The sequence below is a fragment of the Pinus tabuliformis genome, chromosome 8, assembly GCF_031772625.1.
Source record: "Pinus tabuliformis cultivar Carrire ecotype Pingquan chromosome 8, CPIR1, whole genome shotgun sequence".
NCBI classification, from domain to species: domain Eukaryota; kingdom Viridiplantae; phylum Streptophyta; class Pinopsida; order Pinales; family Pinaceae; genus Pinus; species Pinus tabuliformis.
In genome coordinates this window covers 595,455,624-595,476,117 of record NC_142294.1, presented here as the reverse complement: position 1 = coordinate 595,476,117, position 20,494 = coordinate 595,455,624, and the positions used below count along the sequence as shown (strand labels likewise).

The following is a 20,494-nucleotide window of genomic DNA, read 5'->3' as shown; positions in this document are numbered from 1 at the left end:
AAACTCGAATTTGGACACATATAAGGGAGTTCTATCACTAGGATGCCCTAGTTGCATGATCGAGGTATGTCACAAAGAAGACAAATTGTAGGGCTGAAATTTACCACAAGAGGCTAATTATTAGTTGCAGGGGATGAGCTTCATATAAGTAAATGTGACCTTCATTATGTATGAACTTCTTCATAGAGCCGAGTTCTCATATTGGCCTCAAGTCCAAATCTGAGGCACACAAGGCTGGAGGTTCTTCCTAACTAAAGACCAAAATCAAAGGTAAAATTTTGTCTCTTCCTTAGGTCAAGACCTATGCAAAAGGGACTAAGCTTTGTACTACAAGAGAGGAAGAAAATTGTATTTGAAAGGTGGCCAAGTTATGATCCAATGATAGCCCGAAGAGATGTTCCTAGATCTAATAAGATAACCCACAAAAAAAAAAAAATTAAGCCAAAAAAGAGAGATAAAAACAAAACTATCTACCTTCAATCACCTCTAAGGTTCATGAGGTATGAACCCTTATACTTCTTCCTTCGACCTAAGTTTTGAACTTATCTTCCTTGAATGAGTTAATCACCAAATGAGAGTGAAGTGCCTTTAATATATACTAGTCAAGTTAATATAAAAAGGTTGACCTAACTATAATCTTACAGCCCACTTGTGTATCACCTTTAATATTTCTTTAAATTCATTTTAGGGGCCAACCTTAGCAAAGTTTGTTGATGAAGTCTTTCATGAAGAGGCCATATAAAAATATAGGAAATAATTATTCTCTGAATGTATGGTGATTTTCAAATGTTGCTTCAAATTCAATTTTCTTTTGTTTCAATGTCAGTCCTAACATATAAGTCTGTAATGACTACAAGTAAATGTAAATAGTGATCAACAATGATCATAGAATTTTAGAGAGGATTCACATATCTTTACTAGCTACTTCATGGATTTACTTTTAACATATCAAAGTCAAGAAAAATATGAAATAATTCTTTTCACCTTTTCCTCAGTCAACATCAATCTCAAAATATTTTTCATTTGTAGTCAGAATTAGCTTTAGGAGACAAGTTCCTTCAAGAAGACCCCAAACCCAATAACCATTATCATTCACTATTATGTACTTTTCTAAGTTCAACAAAATTATCATTTCCCTCCTAACCCTTGCTTTCCCATCAATGACAACATCTCGATAATTTCCCCCTTTGGCATTGATGTCAACAACCTAAGTAAAACATCCAAATCCCCCTTAACTGATAGCATGTTATACTTTTCTTCTTTTCTCCCCCTTTGACATTAATGAAAAGGGTTGAGTGGATTTGATTCTTGAACTGAATTTGGTATCTTCTTGTTCATCTTACCAGTCACAACATCTTCCATTTGCTCGGTTGCACCTCTTGACTATATCATCTCCTTTTTCTATGCATAATAAAGAAACAACATATAACGTTGTATGATATGGCCATTCAGTTTAATGAGTTCCCTCATAGAATTCATGTTGTTAATACTTTGAGTATGATCACTTAAACCCAAGATTTTTCTTGATGAAATTCCATAATACATTTAAAAAATTCCAAAGTTAGTTGTAGGTGGAACTCATCGTGGAAATCAAATATTATTTCTTTTGATTAGAAACAATTTCTATGCATTATTAACCCTATGGTATTGCGTATTAATATGAGAATTTGAAGTTTTTGTTACAATGCTTTGAGGAAATTTCCAATTCCTTGCAATTCCATGAAGACATGGTGGACAAGGTGTTCCAAATAAAGGATTAACCCTACCTTCTTCAAATTGAAACCTTTTCCAAGCTTGTTCCTTCTCGAGGAAAAGTGGGAAAGTCTTTACAAATTTAGAAATACATTGTGCTAATTCAAAACATTCCAAATAAGTCAAGAGATATGCCTCAAGTTTCCAATGAGAAGCATGCACATGATAACTATAATAGTCTCGATCTTCCCATACTCTAGTCAAATACTTACTGCAATGTATTTTTAGGGTGCTTCTCATAATGATACAATTCTTAATGAAATAAGAAAGAATCTAACCAACACTACTAGTACATCCCAAAATATGCTACAAGAACAAAACATGAACCTCTCTAGGGCTCTTTCACCACATAACCACCTTCAATACAGATAAAAAAGCCCATAGAGATCTACAATCTCTACACTGATTACTAGCATTGGGTCATACTCCCTCACTCTCCTTTCCTTCATCCTCTTTCTCTACTCTAATTATACTCATCCAGAGAATCTTCTCCACTTTCTCATTGGAATAAAATGCATCCATTTTTCCTAGACATGATCCCTTGACCCGATGGTGACATTACTATAATATTTCTCTAATAGTTCTCCATCTGGTACCTCTTAGAAAAAGGCTTCCATCCATTTTTATCAATCAACGATATTTTGCTCAATAGTTTCACTACACTCCTTAGTGATCCCAACCTTTATTCTTTGTAAAACAACCCATACAGCTTGAGCTAATATCATGTTTTCATCCTAAGAAGTTCTTACATTATTTATGTGTTTCATGCATGGACAAGATCCATATTTTAGTCCAAGTGATTACCCTTGTTTGTCCAAATTACTAAGATCTTACCAATCCCTGACATTGTTAGATGGCCAAATCCACCTCCGATAACATCCTCTTTGCAAAAAATTCCTTTATACTTGTTAGTCAGTATTTCTTCAGTGTTATGTATTGCACTTTGTAAGGAAATCTCCAAGCATATATACCTTATAAGTGGTCATAGAAAGATTAGGCTCCATTCAATACTTAAACCCTGAGTAACTTGATCAACATTTAACACTTCCTTTCCATCCATCCATCTAGCATTCTTCCCTCATGGAAATGTTGCATAATAATGACGGGCTCCCTCAATTCATACTTTCATCCTAATCACACAAATATAACTCACGATTTTTTATCTTTGGCTCTACTTGTGATTAGGTGATCAAAAGTTAGCTCAAAAATCAAAGTTCTTAGAATTGCTCAAAACCTAAACGACCACATTTGTCTCGGTGATACGATCCAAACACGGCTCATTTCACTCAAAAAGAAGCTCGAATGAGAAATATATCGTGTTTTGTCCACTTTTCCAAACATAAGAATTTTGAAAAAAAAGTACAGTCACTGCATAGTAAGCAGTCTGTACTGCTAATGTGGCAGGTGACTATGCAGGTCAAAGGTTTGGTTGATAGCTAGTGAGGTCATGCCAAGTGGCACATTTTGATTAGTCTACATTTTGATGAGTTGGCTTTATTTTATTGGATAGGAGAGGACCAATAAGAAGGAGACATGTGGCAAGCCCAAAGGCTACCACGTGTCCCTCCCCAACAGCCTATTGGAATTAGTGGGCAGTGCAAAATTTTATTGGTAGGTGAGTGGAGTCAAACCCGTGACCTCACCCAAACAAATCCAAAGTCTTACCACTATGCCGTGACAACAGTTCTTAACATACTACATACATGATTTATATTTGATGTGATAGCATGTGGCAGTTGGGGGAGGAGAGGGCCAACCCCCTCTGCATGTGACCGCCACCACAAAATGGGAGCCAATGCTAAACAACTAACCGTGCATTTAGAGCACTAACTGGAGATTACTACTAATTAAACCTTACTTTTCCATTAATTAAAGCGTTGTTTAACTTGGAGGATATTTTGGTGGGTCCGATAAATTCAGATTTTCTCCAAATTTGGTGGGATTAACTGGAGTTTCTCTAGTTTTTGTGGAGTTTTCCTAGGGAAAACTGAAGAGCCTATAACTTTTGCAATTTTTGACCAATTTTGGCTCATAAAAAGTCATTCCTAGATGATTTTGATGTTATTAGCACACTGAAGCAAGTTTAAGGAGCAGTAGAGCATTGTAAACAACACTTTTTTCCATTTTGAGCTAATACGAAGGCCCAAGCCATGGAAGCTAGACCAAGGAGATGTAGCTCAAGAGGGGTGAACTCCTTCATCAAAAAATTTTGTTAAGTGTTCATTTTGATGGTTTTTTGTATATTTGATTGCTTTAGATATCATTTTGGGATTCAACTGCGTTAAGTAAGTCATTCATGTATGACCATTTCCATGAGAGGTAGTCGTAACTGACTAATTTCTCATGATTTTTGAATAGTTCACTTAACACTCATTGCATCGGGTGATGCTCACATGGGTGAAGAAGTGGGATTGAAACTAGTGAAATGAATCACATAGCATCAATCATCACTTCCAGGGCTTGCACCTGGTAACCAGGACTTCCCAGGAGGTCACCCATCCCAGATCTCCTCTGGCTCAAGCGCGCTTAACTGTGGAGTTTTCCCCACAATCAAGCCCACTTATATTTGATTGCTGTTGTTCAACACTTTATTTACATGCTATTTTTCTTGTGAATTTGACATAAAACTTAACAAATTTACTTGTTACATTCACAAACACCATAAAGGAAACCTATGCACATAAAGCAAATGATGAGCAATTATTTTGATTCTGAAGTTGAAATTAGCACAAAAAAATGAACATTCAACAACAGATCAAGTTGGTATCAGAGCAAAGGTTATGTGCTTGATTTATTGAGTTTTGTGCAAGTAGGGTTTTAATGGTTGCAAATTTGTGATGCTTACAAGGTTAAAGTTGCAGAGAGGAGAAGGGAAACTATTGGTTGCAAATCCTAAGGTAATGAACAAAAGAAGGAGAACCACATGGCCACAATCTCCACCGAAATTTGCAATCCCAGCTCCACTTGAAGCACCTCACTTTTTACCTTTAGTTGAGTTTGAGGAGGTACAAGCAGTCCCAGAAGTTGAGCTTGAATCCAAAGACATCATGTGTGGAGAAAGAGAGTCTGAAGGTCTTTCAAAAGAGGAAGCATTCAAGAAATATTTCTATGATTTAACTGACATGGTTAGAGTCCTCTATGAAGAGAGGAATACTAGGATGTCTGGAGAGAGTTCTATGTCCCCACATGGAGAGGGAATCTTAGAAGATAAAAAATATGAAAAGGATTCAAAGGATAATGGAGGAAAGCCTCCTCCATATCCACCATATTCATCATCTTCCTTATCATCTTCATCATGCTCATCATCACAAACAAATTTATCTTCCACTTCCACCACAAAAAATGTTCTTACTCATTCACAAACCCCAAAAGGAAAAACTTCCTTACTCAAATTGGAAATTAAATTTGAAATTCCCATGTACAATGGTGAGGTAAATGCAGAGAAGTTATAAAATTGGAGGTTTATTGCAGAATTCATAACCTTCAAGAAGATGACATGAAGATCTAGTTGGTTTCATTGAGACTAGAAAGAGCAACACTAGTTTGGTGGGAAGAAAAGACTCAAGAGGAAATGTGAATTCATGGTAAGATACCCATTTCTCGGGTTGAATTTGTTCCTTCAATTAAAAAGAGGTTTTATCCTTTATCCTAGATGCAAAAATCCATTATGAGTTGTTAAAATTTTAGGCAACTCAAGGGCCAAACAGTTCAAGACTATACCCAGGAGTTTAGGAAAAGGGCTTTGCTGTTAGAAGTAAACTTGAATTCCCAAGATACTGATGCAGGAGCATCCAGCTCCGAGGAGACAGAGACTCAATGACTGGTTCGTGCAGAAACAGGACACGACTTCAAGGGTGATTGGACAGGTCACCAAAAGGAAAAATTGGTTGTTGTTTTTAGTTAATCATTATTCATTTCTTTTCTTTTATTTAATTACAGCACAAGTTAAGTTACTGGTAGTTAGCTAGGTAACCAACAACTGTTTTAGTTAATTTATTGTTTAAAGAAACAGGTAACAGTTAAAGAATTCAGTTTCTAAACAGTTAGATTCAGTGTAGCTCAAAATGAAAAAAAACACGATGTAAGAGGGATCTTTTTTTTGGTTCACCTCAGAAGAAGTAAGGAAAATATAGCAAGACAGTATTCAAGCAATATAGAAAGACACCCTCTGTAATTGAAGCATTGATTTCTTTTCCTGAATATAAATTACTGTTCATTACTTTTCTGTGTTATACAACTGAGAGTTACAAACATTTGTTATTTTGAAACAAATTAAGATAGAACGATATTCATATGCTGTAACTAGAAATATTGAAGCAATTACAGGCCTCAGGCCGAAACCATAAGTACATTGCCAGGTCTATCACACAGCAAGAAGCGTAAAGCGGCCAAGCAGCATATGCATACAACGTTGCGAGGATAAAGTAAAGACAGACTTCGTATCAAGTCAAGTTACAGCCAAACCGAACAGAGCCCATAAGCCAACACAAAGAGTCACACGGTCATTTACAAATCAACACAGCGACTATTAACAAAGGTAACAATTCCAGAACCGTTGCTTTCATTTATACAGTATTTCATAAGTCTTCGTAAACCACAGTCCAATAAATAACAACAGAGTCACATAACAAAAGCGGCACCGCCGTAACAACATAAGTCTAAGGTATAGACGCATGGAGGTCATACAATGACACAGAGGAACGAAACCCTGAAGATGTGAACGCCAGCAAAGGGCACGACCATTCTACAAAACCTAACCAACAGAACCCTACAGCAAGTACATACTGCATAATCTAAGAAACGCTGGAATAAGAGTAGACCCTACCCGGTCACAAGGGTACCAGAGATTGGAGGAAGCCGAGGACTGCACATTTGAAACCCTCGCGAGCAGAGCTCCCAACCCACCTGCACAGGACCACTGAATGAGTTAAGACATTTCTATAACCAGAATAAATGTCAGAAGAAGCCGAGTAAATATTGTAAGATGCAAGAGTAAGAGAACCGTGAACTTACCCAAGGGTCGACGAAGGCTGCCGAGCCACAAAACGAAACCATAAGCTGAAAGGCACAAGAACCCTGTAAACATCGATAACAGGTGGCAGAGGACGATAAAACATAGAACCAGAGGTTACCTTGAAGCCTGGTTGCGTTCGGAGGGAAGATAGCTTTGTGGCTGCGAATACCTGCACAGGACCAGAGCTCAGAAACCGGAAACCAAAGGATTGTTTCGCCAAAGCCATAAAAATACAAACCCTTACCACAGACTTCCAAACCAGGTCGACGAAGACAGCAGCTACAGCAAAGGATTTGCATTTCGAACAGAGCCACAACCAGTGACAGAGTAAGGGATATGGTGGGATAGCGCGCGAGAGCAGCGCCATAACAATACAGAGCAGGTAACAGAAGGAGACGGAGTGTAGCTGAGCCGAGAGGCCACCATCAGTGACAGAGTGAGAGATAGGTTGTGTTAGCGCACAGAGGGCAGCGCTATAACCACGCGGAGCTGGAACAGAAGGGAGAACGAGTGCAAATGAGCCGAGACTAAACCTTAAGGGTTTTACAAAGGCGGAAAGCCACGGAGAGGACCGGTGATCAAACTTGTTAACCGGAAGATGAGAACGTAAATGCGCCTCGGTATTAGGACAGATATTTACCCGCGCCAAGTGTGACCACGTGGGACTGAAGTGAGTCACGTGGCTGAGACCACGTCACCAGGGCTGGGCCATCATAAGTGGTATCAGAGCTAGTTTCTTGAGTTAGAACCAATGGAACAGGGAGAAGGTGAAGGTGAAGGAAGAGGAAGAGGAAGAGGAAGAGGAAGAGGAAGGGGAAGAGTAGTCCGGAGGGTAGTAGATGATGGACTTCGAGAGGAGATTCGAGTTTTGCGTGAAAGATTGGCAGTAGTGGAAGCTGGGGGAAGAAGAAACCCAGCAGATGACAGTGATGAAGAAGAAGTTGAACCAGAGGAGGAATTAGAGGGGGTGACACCAGAATTTAGATTGTTGAAGTCGGTCTTGCTGTCAAGTCATAAGCCCAAACATGAGCTGTCGACTTATGACGGAAGCCTGTCCGCAGACGTGCTGCTGGATTGGTTAAGTGAAGTTAACAAGTATTTTGAATTTGAAGAAACCAGCGAAGATAAGCAGGTAAAATTCGCTGCCACCAAGCTGAAAGGACATGCGTCCTTGTGGTGGGACAGTGTTCAGGCGGAACGGAGGAGGCTTAACAAACAGCCTATAAAGAAATGGTCTAGAATGGAGGCCAAACTGAAAGAGAAATTCTTACCACAGGATTATCAGATTATGCTGTACAGGCAGGTACAGAACTTGAAGCAGAGGGGAATGACTGTGAAAGAATTTACAGAAGAGTTCTACAAGTTAAATTTGCGAGCAGGTTATGTGGAGGACACCCCTGAGAAAACAACCAGATTTGTGAATGGCTTAAGGGGGGAAATCTTAGACGAGATTGGTATCCTTTCACCCCGGACAATGGAGGAAGCCTATCAGTTTGCACTGAAGGCGGAAGAAAAGATTAACCGAAAGCAGAATGCCAGGAGAGGAGGTGGAACTGGCAGGGGAAAGGGTAAAGTATTTGGAAGAGGCCGAGGTGCAGGCCCAAGTGAAGAAAGCAGCAGTTCTAAATCTGCTGGAGCAACAGAAAAAGACAATAGCACGAGAGGAGGACGACCACCCCAGCGAGGGCGAGGAAATGGTCGGGGCAGAGGAGCTGTCCAGTGCTATCGCTGCCACAAATGGGGGCACAAGTCTTATGAATGTCCTGAAGCTGAACCAGCAGGCGGAAGAGGGACTTATGTTTTTCAGACTGAGGATGCTGAGGCAACACCTCAGGAAGCAAAAAATGCACCAGAGACAGGTGAAGCTTTGGTGTTGAACAAAGTGCTGTTGAAACCAGCAAAGGAGGTTGCAGAACCGGATCAGCGTAAAGCCTTGTTCCGCACTGTCTGCAAGTCGCGGGGCAAGTGCTGCAAATTGATTATAGATAGTGGGAGTACGGACAATCTTGTGGCGGTGGAGATGGTAGAAAAGTTGGGACTGAAGAAATTAAAGCATCCTACACCCTACAAAGTGTCATGGCTGCAGAAGGGACATCAGCTGTTAGTTGACGAGCAATGTGAAGTAGAATTCCAAATTGGCAAGTACAAGGATAAGATCCTTTGTGATGTCATGCCAATGGATGTCTGTCACCTACTGTTGGGACGACCTTGGCAGTTCGATAGAGGTGCAGTTCATGATGGGAAAAAGAATTGCTACAAGTTTGTTAAAGATGGGATCAAGCACACGCTTGTACCCATCAAAGAGGAAAATACAGCAGAAACCAGTGGAGTGAAGGCATTGCTGTTGGGAGGAAAGGAGTTCGTGAAACAGATTGAGGACAGCGAAATCAACTTTGCTGTCATAAGGAGACCAAAGGCAGTAGTGTTACACACACAGCTGTCAGATTTGCCAGAGGAAGTTCAACAGTTACTGCAAGAATTTGGGGACATAGTGGTGGATGATCTTCCAAATGAGTTACCACCAAGGAGGGGTATTAGTCATTGTATCGACTTTATACCAGGTGCAAGCTTGCCGAATAAGGCTGCTTACCGTATGAGCCCCAAGGATCATGAGGAAATTAGAAAGCAGGTTCAGGAGTTACTTGACAAAGGGTTGATTCGAGAGAGTATGAGCCCTTGTGCAGTACCGACTGTTTTGTCTCCAAAGAAGGGAGGAGAATGGCGAATGTGCACAGACTCCAGAGCCATAAACAAAATTACTGTCAGGTACAGGTTCCCCTTACCAAGGATGGACGATATGATGGATTGTTTGAGTGGGGCAGCCTATTTCTCAAAAATTGATCTGAAGAGTGGGTATCATCAGATTCGAATACGAGAAGGCGATGAGTGGAAGACAGCTTTCAAGACAAATGAAGGCTTATATGAGTGGCTGGTGATGCCATTCGGATTGAGTAACGCTCCCAGTACTTTCATGCGGTTGATGAATGAGGTATTGAAAGAGTTTAATGGGAAATTTGTGATAGTTTACCTGGATGATATTTTGATTTTTAGCAGGACTAAAGAGGATCATTTCAGGCATTTACAGAGTGTGTTGAGGAAGCTGCAGCAAAACAAGTTGCTGATAAATTTGAAAAAGTGTACCTTCTTCCAGCGAGAACTAGTGTATTTGGGGTTTGTTATTGCAGAGAATGAGCTAAAAATGGATCCGGAAAAGGTGGCAGCCATAGTTAGCTGGCCGTCACCAAGGAGTTTATTTGAAGTCCGGAGTTTCCATGGACTAGCCAGTTTTGATAGGAAATTTATCAGAAATTTCAGCGAGATTTGCGCACCTATGTTGGACACGATCAAGAAGGCAAATCAGCCTTTTCACTGGACTGAAGCGGCAGAAAGCAGTTTTCAAACTTTGAAGAAGAAGATTACTGAAAGACCAATACTGAGACTGCCAGATTTCAACAAACTTTTTCAAGTTCGTTGTGATGCCAGTGGGACAGCCATTGGAGCAGTCCTCAGTCAAGAGGACAGACCGGTCGCTTTCTTCAGTGAAAAGCTAAATGAGAGCAGGCAGAAGTACTCAACCTACGACAAAGAATTTTATGCAATCATACAAGCGTTGAAGCATTGGCGGCATTATCTATTGGGAGATGAGTTTGTTTTGTTTACAGATAATTCTGCCTTGCAGTATATTATGCAACAGCATAAACTAAACCACAAACATGCAGCTTGGGTGGAGTATCTGCAAAATTTTACATTCGTATTAAAGCACATTAGTGGCCAAGCGAATAAGGTGGCAGATGCACTGAGCAGAAGAACCTTGCTTCTGCAGGAAAGTACAATGCAAGTTCTGGGTTTTGAACATTTGAAGGAGCTGTATCCAACTGATACCGAATTTAGGGAGGCATACGAAGCCTGTCAAAACCCTTTGATAAGGAATGATAGCATGTGGCTAGATTATAATTTGCAGGAAGGGCTGCTGTTTAAAGGAGGACAACTATGTATACCCAACTGTTCCATGAGGGAAAACATAATACAGGAGAAGCACAGTGGAGGACTGGCTGGACACTTTGGTATCGACAAGACGGTTGCTCAAGTACAGCACTTTTATTTTTGGCCGAAATTGCAGCGAGATGTGCAGAGGTACGTGAGCAGATGCAGAGTTTGTCAACTAGCAAAGGGTCATAGTCAAAACACTGGTCTATACTCACCATTACCGATTCCGAGTCGACCATGGGATTCAGTGAGCATGGACTTCGTTTTGGGTCTACCAAGGACACAGCGGGGCTTCGATTCAGTCATGGTTGTAGTTGACCGATTCTCAAAAATGGCACATTTTGTACAGTGCAGGAAAGCCAGCGACGCTACCTACATTGCACACCTATTCTTTACTGAAGTCGTTCGGTTACATGGACTCCCGAAATCCATCATCTCTGATCGGGATGTAAAGTTTACTGGTCACTTTTGGAGAACTCTGTGGAAAAAGTTAAATACACAACTGCAGTTCAGCTCTGCTTATCATCCGCAGACTGATGGTCAGACGGAAGTCGTAAACAGAAGCCTAGGGAACTTACTTCGTAGTTTGACAGGAGGAAATTCCCGGACGTGGGACCGTGTACTTGCTCAAGCCGAGTTCGCGTACAACGATTCACCTAACCGCAGCACCGGTTACAGTCCGTTCCAGATTTTGTACGGTATGCATCCGCGAGGATTGCATGAGTTACGGGATTTGGGGAAACTTGAGAAGCGGAGTGCTGATGGGGAAGAGTTCGCTCAAGCAATGAGCAATTTACACGAACAGGTCAAGCTGAAGTTACAGGACAGCAGTCTGAAATACAAGCAGCGAGCTGACACAAAGCGTCGGGAAGTTCAGTTTAACGTTGGGGATGAAGTCCTTGCGTATCTACGTAAGGAGAGGTTTCCGAAGCGGGAGTATAACAAGCTAAAATTTAAAAAGATAGGCCCTTGCAAAATCATCCGCAAATTTTCTGCGAACGCTTACGAAATACAGTTGCCACCCGAAATTGGAATTTCTCCCATTTTCAACGTAGCAGATCTGTTTCCCTATGTAGCCAATTCAGAAGATGATACAGCAACTACAACATCACAGAAAGACAGCTATGAGGAAGGTTCTTGGACGAGACAACTACCAAAGGCACCACCCCTTGAGATCGAAGGAATACTGGACACACAGGTAGCTAGACGCACACGCAGGAAGGAGTATCTGCGATATTTGGTCAAGTGGCGGAACCGTCCAATAGAGGACAGTTCTTGGCTCGACGCAGCGCAGATAACTAAAGCGGGCTACTCTGTTGACGAGCTCATGGAACGGAGCCATGACTTTTTGCCACCCCGGGAGCCTGATGCAGGAGCATCCAGCTCCGAGGAGACAGAGACTCAATGACTGGTTCGTGCAGAAACAGGACACGACTTCAAGGGTGATTGGACAGGTCACCAAAAGGAAAAATTGGTTGTTGTTTTTAGTTAATCATTATTCATTTCTTTTCTTTTATTTAATTACAGCACAAGTTAAGTTACTGGTAGTTAGCTAGGTAACCAACAACTGTTTTAGTTAATTTATTGTTTAAAGAAACAGGTAACAGTTAAAGAATTCAGTTTCTAAACAGTTAGATTCAGTGTAGCTCAAAATGAAAAAAAACACGATGTAAGAGGGATCTTTTTTTTGGTTCACCTCAGAAGAAGTAAGGAAAATATAGCAAGACAGTATTCAAGCAATATAGAAAGACACCCTCTGTAATTGAAGCATTGATTTCTTTTCCTGAATATAAATTACTGTTCATTACTTTTCTGTGTTATACAACTGAGAGTTACAAACATTTGTTATTTTGAAACAAATTAAGATAGAACGATATTCATATGCTGTAACTAGAAATATTGAAGCAATTACAGGCCTCAGGCCGAAACCATAAGTACATTGCCAGGTCTATCACACAGCAAGAAGCGTAAAGCGGCCAAGCAGCATATGCATACAACATTGCGAGGATAAAGTAAAGACAGACTTCGTATCAAGTCAAGTTACGGCCAAACCGAACAGAGCCCATAAGCCAACACAAAGAGTCACACGGTCATTTACAAATCAACACAGCGACTATTAACAAAGGTAACAATTCCAGAACCGTTGCTTTCATTTATACAGTATTTCATAAGTCTTCGTAAACCACAGTCCAATAAATAACAACAGAGTCACATAACAAAAGCGGCACCGCCGTAACAACATAAGTCTAAGGTATAGACGCATGGAGGTCATACAATGACACAGAGGAACGAAACCATGAAGATGTGAACGCCAGCAAAGGGCACGACCATTCTACAAAACCTAACCAACAGAACCCTACAGCAAGTACATACTGCATAATCTAAGAAACGCTGGAATAAGAGTAGACCCTACCCGGTCACAAGGGTACCAGAGATTGGAGGAAGCCGAGGACTGCACATTTGAAACCCTCGCGAGCAGAGCTCCCAACCCACCTGCACAGGACCACTGAATGAGTTAAGACATTTCTATAACCAGAATAAATGTCAGAAGAAGCCGAGTAAATATTGTAAGATGCAAGAGTAAGAGAACCGTGAACTTACCCAAGGGTCGACGAAGGCTGCCGAGCCACAAAACGAAACCATAAGCTGAAAGGCACAAGAACCCTGTAAACATCGATAACAGGTGGCAGAGGACGATAAAACATAGAACCAGAGGTTACCTTGAAGCCTGGTTGCGTTCGGAGGGAAGATAGCTTTGTGGCTGCGAATACCTGCACAGGACCAGAGCTCAGAAACCGGAAACCAAAGGATTGTTTCGCCAAAGCCATAAAAATACAAACCCTTACCACAGACTTCCAAACCAGGTCGACGAAGACAGCAGCTACAGCAAAGGATTTGCAGTTCGAACAGAGCCACAACCAGTGACAGAGTAAGGGATATGGTGGGATAGCGTGCGAGAGCAGCGCCATAACAATACAGAGCAGGTAACAGAAGGAGACGGAGTGTAGCTGAGCCGAGAGGCCACCATCAGTGACAGAGTGAGAGATAGGTTGTGTTAGCGCACAGAGGGCAGCGCTATAACCACGCGGAGCTGGAACAGAAGGGAGAACGAGTGCAAATGAGCCGAGACTAAACCTTAAGGGTTTTACAAAGGCGGAAAGCCACGGAGAGGACCGATGATCAAACCTGTTAACCGGAAGATGAGAACGTAAATGCGCCTCGGTATTAGGACAGATATTTACCCGCGCCAAGTGTGACCACGTGGGACTGAAGTGAGTCACGTGGCTGAGACCACGTCACCAGGGCTGGGCCATCAGATACACTATTGAAATACATTGGGGGTTTACATTCCTACGTAAAACACACTATCCTTATGTTCAATCCAAGAAATTTAGACAAGGTATGTGTCCAAGCAACGCACCTTGAAGCAAGAGGAAAGAACATTCAGGAAGAGGATAGTAAGAAGAAGCCATTCAAGGGTAAGGAGAAGGAGAAGGGTGGAAAAGGGAAAGGAAAGGAGAATTAAAGTTTAAAGCAAGAAGGGGAGAAAATTACATGCAAACATTGTTCCAAAGAGCGGCATGATGAAGCCCACTGGTGGAAATTACATCCCGAACTAAGGCCTAAGAAACCAAACAATAAGGGGAAACAAAAGACGACTGCTAACACACAACATTATCTTGGATCTGATTTTGGTGATGAGACCAAGATTTCAACCATGGTCACAAAGGGAAAGGAAGCTATAGAATGCACTAGTTCATCACATAGTCACAACAACACTCTAAATGAATAATTAAGGATATAGTTGTTCCATGTAAGGGTAATCACAAATCATACAAAGTTTGATGCATTATTTGATAGTGGGTCACAATCGAACTTAATTTTAGAAGACTTGGTCAAAAATATTAACCTTGAAACTGTACCTCATCATAAGCCATATTCTTTGGGTTGTATAGTCAATAATGAAAATTTACAGGTTACAAAGGAATGCTTATTCAAGTTTTCCATTACTAAAAAATTGATTGATGAAGTTGTGTTAGATGTATTTCCACTTGACATCTCAGGATTTTTTTAGGAATCCCATATTTGTATGATAGGAAAGCGGTATTTTATGGCCATGAGAACAAATATCAATTTCTCAAGGATGGAGTGGAGTATATTGTGAGAGCCCATCGCAAAAAGTTAAACATTTCTTTGGTTAATGTAGGGTAGATGAAGAGACTAGTAAATGCAAGTAAAATTTTTGTGGTTCCTCATGATCAAGAAAAAGAATGATATAGATTATGAATCTTTTGAAGGTTGTGATGATAAGTTAAAATCTGATTTGTTTGATGTGGTAAGAAAGCATGGCGAGATGTTTCAATAACCAAAGGGATTACCTCCCAAGAGAGTAATTCAGCATGAGATACAATTGCAGCAGGATGTTCCACTTCCAAACATTGCCATGTATCACATGTTGATCATGGAGAGTATGGAAATCAAAAAGAAAATTCAATAATTGTTGAAAATAGGTATAATACACCCATATACTTCGCCATGTGGTTCACCAATTGTCTTGGTGCCAAAGAAGGATGAGACTTAGCGCATGTGTTTGGATTTCCATGCATTGAATAAGATAATGGTAAAGAATTGTTATCCACTCCCAAGAATTGATGATTTTCTTGATCAATTGAGGTATGAAAATTATTTCACTAAGTTAGACTTACGAAGTGGTTATCATGAAGTTATAATAGTTGAAGAGGACATTCGGAAAATAACATTTAAAACTAAACAAGGATTGTTTGAGTGGCTTCTTATGACTTTCGGTCTTACCTACTTTCATGAGAGTTATGAATGATGTATTGAGACCATTTCTAGATGATTTTTTCATTGTTTACTTAGATTATATTACCATATTTAGCAAATCCAGAGATGAACATGTCATGCATGTGAACAAAGTACTTGATGTCTTGCGAAAAGAGCAATTATTTTTAAAGGTGTAAAAGTGTGAATTTGGCAAGACTTTTTTAGTGTATTTGGAACATATTGTTGGAGGAGGTCAGCTGAAGATAGACCCCTCTAAGGTTGAGGTCATTGTGAATTGGCCAAAGCCCAATACAGTTATAGAGGTAAGAATATTTGTAGGGGAAGCACAATATTGGAGGAAATTTATTGCTAATTTTTCTTCCATTGCAGCTCCACTAAAACCATTTTATGCTTTAAAACAAAAGATCAGTTCAACACCGGTTTTGGCTGTTTTGGATCTTAGACAACCATTTCAGATTCAAATGGATGCTACCAATTACATCATGGGAGTAGTTCTCATGCAACCTGGTAATCCCATTCCATTTCATTCTAAATTTTTAATGGTGTTGTGACTAAATATCCCACTTATGACAAAGAACTTTACGCATTGGTAAAAAGTGTTAAAAAATGGAAAGACTACTTGATGGGGAAGAATACCATTATCCATACCAACTATCAACCATTATAGTACTTACTGTCACAGTCAAAGTTGTAGCAATAACGACAGTTTAGATGGATGGACTTTCTACAATAGTTTCATTTGGTTATCAAGTACAAAAAGGAAATATACAATAAGGTAGCTGATATGCTTTCTAGGCCTATAGTAAATTCATCTATTATAGTCAAGCACAATTCTGTTTTACATGAAAGTTACATTGAGGAATATGCATGTGATAATGACTTTCAAGATGAGTATGCATGCTTGAGGCAAGGAAACCAAATTGAAGAGTTAGATTACCATGTACATAATAGTTTGTAATATCACTTGGGAAAGTTATGTATTCCATAGGGAGAAAGAAACAATATCACAAGGGAGGCATACACTTCATTGATTGCTGGACATTTTGGTGTAGGTAAGACAGTAGCGAATCTCCAAAAGTATTGTTATTGGCCATGCATGTTTGATGATGTATCCCATTTAATTAGAGGATGTTCTTTGTGTGAAATACGTAAGCCTAGCAATAAGAAACTAGGATTGTACACTCCACTTCTGGTACCTTCACGTCCATGGGAGAGTATCTCAATGGATTTTGTAGGAGGTCTTCCATTGTCATGGAAAGGTCATGATTACTTGTATGTAGTTGTATACAGGTTCAACAATATGTGTATTCTAAGACCATGTAAAAATAAAATTGCAGCTAAACAAACAACTCATCTTTTCTTTCAAAATATTTGGGTTCATTTTGGTCTTCTTAGTTCCATTGTAAGTGATCAAGATTCTCGATTTGTTGGGAATTTTTGGTGAAATTTGTGGGACATGATGGGAACTAAGTTGAAGAAGAGTACAACCTTTCATACACAAACAAATGGAAAAAACGATGTGGTCAACAGGACAATCATTCATCTTCTTAGAGGATATTGCAACAAACATCCAAAGTTGTGGGATGAACAATTGCATTATATACATCATGCATACAATAGGGAAAAACATTCTTCCACAAACACATCACCATTTGAGGAATGTTTGGGTACTTTCCAAGATCACCATTAGACTTCATCTTTGAGAAATATCTCGCTATAGATGGTCATAGCGACATCAATAAGGAAAGGAAGTTCATTGAGAAAATTCAGTTGATACATCACACAATGCAAGAACAACTTGAAAAGAGTCAAAGCAGCTACAAGGCAAGGCATGAAAAACACCATTTTGATCATAAATTTGAAGTTGGAGACGAAGTTTGGTTATATATTAGCAAACAAAGACTTGAAGGGGAAGGTAAAAAGTTGAAGCCAATCCGTTATGGTCCTTTTAGAATTCTAGAAAAGGTTGGTAAGAATGCATTTAAGTTATATTTGCCTCCTTGTATGAAAATATACTCTGTTGTTAATGTTGATAATTTTAGTTTGTTTGAGCCTCCTTTTATTGATGATCAAGGAGATAATGTTCATCTACCATCAATGAATGATTTATCGCCCTAATATCTTGATGAAATTCATCAATATCTCATACTTGACAGAAGAACCAAAACTTCAAAGAGAGGGAATGTCGAATACCTTCGAGTGGGACTCAAGGGAGAAAATCCTTCTAGGGCCAAATGAATGTAGATTGAGAAGGTGAGGTAGTTGTACCCTCACCTATTGAACAATTGATAGTACCTTTTCTAGTCCAAAAGGCTTCCAGTGGGGAGGAATGATCAGGTGATCAATATTTAGCTCAAAAATCAAAGTGCTCAGAATCAATCAAAACCTAAATGACCGTGTCCATCTCAGTGATATGATCCCAATGGAACCTGTTTCACTCAAAATAGAGCTCGTTTGAGAAATATATCACGTTTTGTCTACTTTGCCAAACAGAGGAATTAAAAAAAAGTACACATTGCAAAGTTAGCAGTCTTTAATGCTGACGTGGAAGGTGACTATGCAGGTCAAAGATTTGGTCAATGGCATGTGAGGTCACGCCAAGTGGTTCACACCCATCATTGATCCAGGTGGATGTTGGTGGCCACCCACCTATCCCATTTGGACCCCCACAACTGTCTCTTTCAGCTTTTTCAGTTTCCTAAATTGTAGCACAACTTACTATTTTTAGCAGTTTTTCGGGTCCTGAACTTCCGGAGCCGTTTTGAGGCCCTAAACGACGTTTTTTTGGGAATATGGGGGCAACATGGGTCTATAGACCGATGTTGCCCTTCCCAAAGTGGTAGTGCTCGGATAGATCTTTCTAACGAGCTATTGTACGCGTCAAACGGAGATCGTATGCCAAAGTTACGACCCCGGGAAATTGATGTACCAATTTACCCAAACGGGGCCCACAATTTGGCGTTTCATCTTCTAGGGTTAGGTTTCGGGATGTGAAGGGTTTTCCATTGTTTCTCAACAATAAATAGGCCTTCGAGCCTCATTGTAACACAGTTCGGAACAGTTCAGAGGCATGTAGCCGCCACATCTCTTCTCAGAGATAAGCTACCATCGCCCTAGCTGGTTTCTTTCCATTTCTGTTTGTAAACATATTTCAGTATTTACAGTAATGAAATGAAGTATTATTTCCGCTGCATCTCTGTTTTTATGGTTATCGCATCTCTGTATTTATGGTTATCTCTGTAATCTATTGCGTTCCTGTTTAAATCCGGATCAATCATACTCACACACTTTTAATTTTGATTGTCCATCATTATTGGTTCTCATATACTAAGATCTTCATTGCTACCAAAATACCTCCATATGCATTGTTGCCAACTATTCATTGTCTTCTCTTGAGCTTCATATTGGATATTTCTATTGTTTTCTTTTGTATGTACATAAAATTGATTATTTATGTCCATGATGTTGAAAATTTGATTAGTTTCTGTCATCATAATTGTTGTACTCATTTCAATATGTATCATATGAAACAAAAAGAGAAGAAAATAAAAATTTATTATTATTAAATCATGGGTTTCATGCTCTTTGTTGATGGTCTTCTAAGTAAAAGCATGTTCTTCATGCTTCTATGGTTTGTTAGGTATTAGGATTTATTTTCATGAGTCAAATGATTCAACATCATGTTTATAAGACCCATTCGAGGAAAATGTAATTGTAAAACTATTTTTTGTTTAGTCTAGAAAGTTCTGGAAACTCCAAAAGTACAAGTCAGCCTAATGGAGGGAACTCAACTTCATGAGAAGGCTATATAAAGGAAAAATTCGACCTCATTTGGACTCCCTCACTTCACAAGCTCAATATATTAAGAAAGAGTTTGACCTATATCTAGGAAGCAGAAAGAAGAAGAGAGAAGTTATAGGTGAATAAATAAGAATGAAATATTTATGTGTTGGGATCTATCTCTCTCACACGTGTGATGTTCTAGGGTTTCTGGTGCTACAGAAGGAGGCTGAAGTTGGTATTAAAGTTGCAAGAGGATGAAGTGTGATATCTTGTAATTGGAAGGAAGGATAGTCTACCCTAACCTCATTCACATTTTGAAGAGATGTCTTACTCTTGGAAGGTGTTAGGAGGAGGAAAAATTAGGGTTTCCACAAAGTTGCAAGGACAAAATTGTTGGGTTGAAGTTGGAAGATGAGTTTCAATATTCAATATGGGAGATTAAAGTTGCAGTTTGAAACTGGTTGGTGCAGAATCAAGGAAGGAATTTTTAGAGGGATGAATTGGTACTTGGAGAAGGAATTGGTCCAGGGTTGGATCTTTGTGTCTCAATTGAAGAAAATTATATAAGAAGAGAAGAGTTTTACGAATTTTCCCCTTGGAGGGGTTTTTCCCTTATTGAGAGCCTAATTTTTGTGTCCTCTATTATTGTTGCTTTATTCTTGATATTTGTTTGTTGAAAAGATCTAACAAAATAACACTAGGAGAATAATTAAGTTCACAAGAAAATATTCGCTTAAGGAAAATAAGAAGTAACAACCTACGACTTTATATTTTCCAACATGGTATCAAAGCTAAGGTGAACAAGGAAGTCAACTGGATGGACACTAGAAGGAAGTGCTTGTCATGGGGAAGGAAAAAGGAAAATATCAACGAAAACCTAAAGAAGAAAAATTTAAGAAGGATTGTCACTCAAAGGGATTTGATCGAAGACAAATTGGTAGACCTCTTTAAAGGAAGCATGAAAGGCTCTTATCATTCATCTCTATTGGAAGTTATTGTTGGAGGATTCCTAGTGAATATCTCTTAAGGACGTCTCTTCAAGGATATTGAATGCATCAAGAAGGTTGGAGACATCATCAAGGAAGAGGATTATCTTGATCATCAAATATTACATAAAGTCTGAATCTATGGGTCATATGGTTTCTTTCTGCA

General features: G+C 39.6%; 1 protein-coding gene across 1 annotated transcript; it reads right to left on the bottom strand.

Moving 5' to 3' along the window:
- Positions 1 to 6,280: 6,280 nt before the first annotated feature.
- Positions 6,281 to 13,587, bottom strand: LOC149236887 (uncharacterized). Its single transcript, XM_089461653.1, has 6 exons — positions 13,474 to 13,587; positions 13,355 to 13,399; positions 13,167 to 13,246; positions 6,885 to 6,935; positions 6,766 to 6,810; positions 6,281 to 6,657 (listed from the first exon to the last, which is right to left on the bottom strand). Exons 1-6 carry the CDS (start codon positions 13,579 to 13,581, stop codon positions 6,582 to 6,584), a joined length of 405 nt encoding a protein of 134 aa, XP_089317779.1. The 5' UTR covers positions 13,582 to 13,587; the 3' UTR covers positions 6,281 to 6,581.
- Positions 13,588 to 20,494: the final 6,907 nt, after the last annotated feature.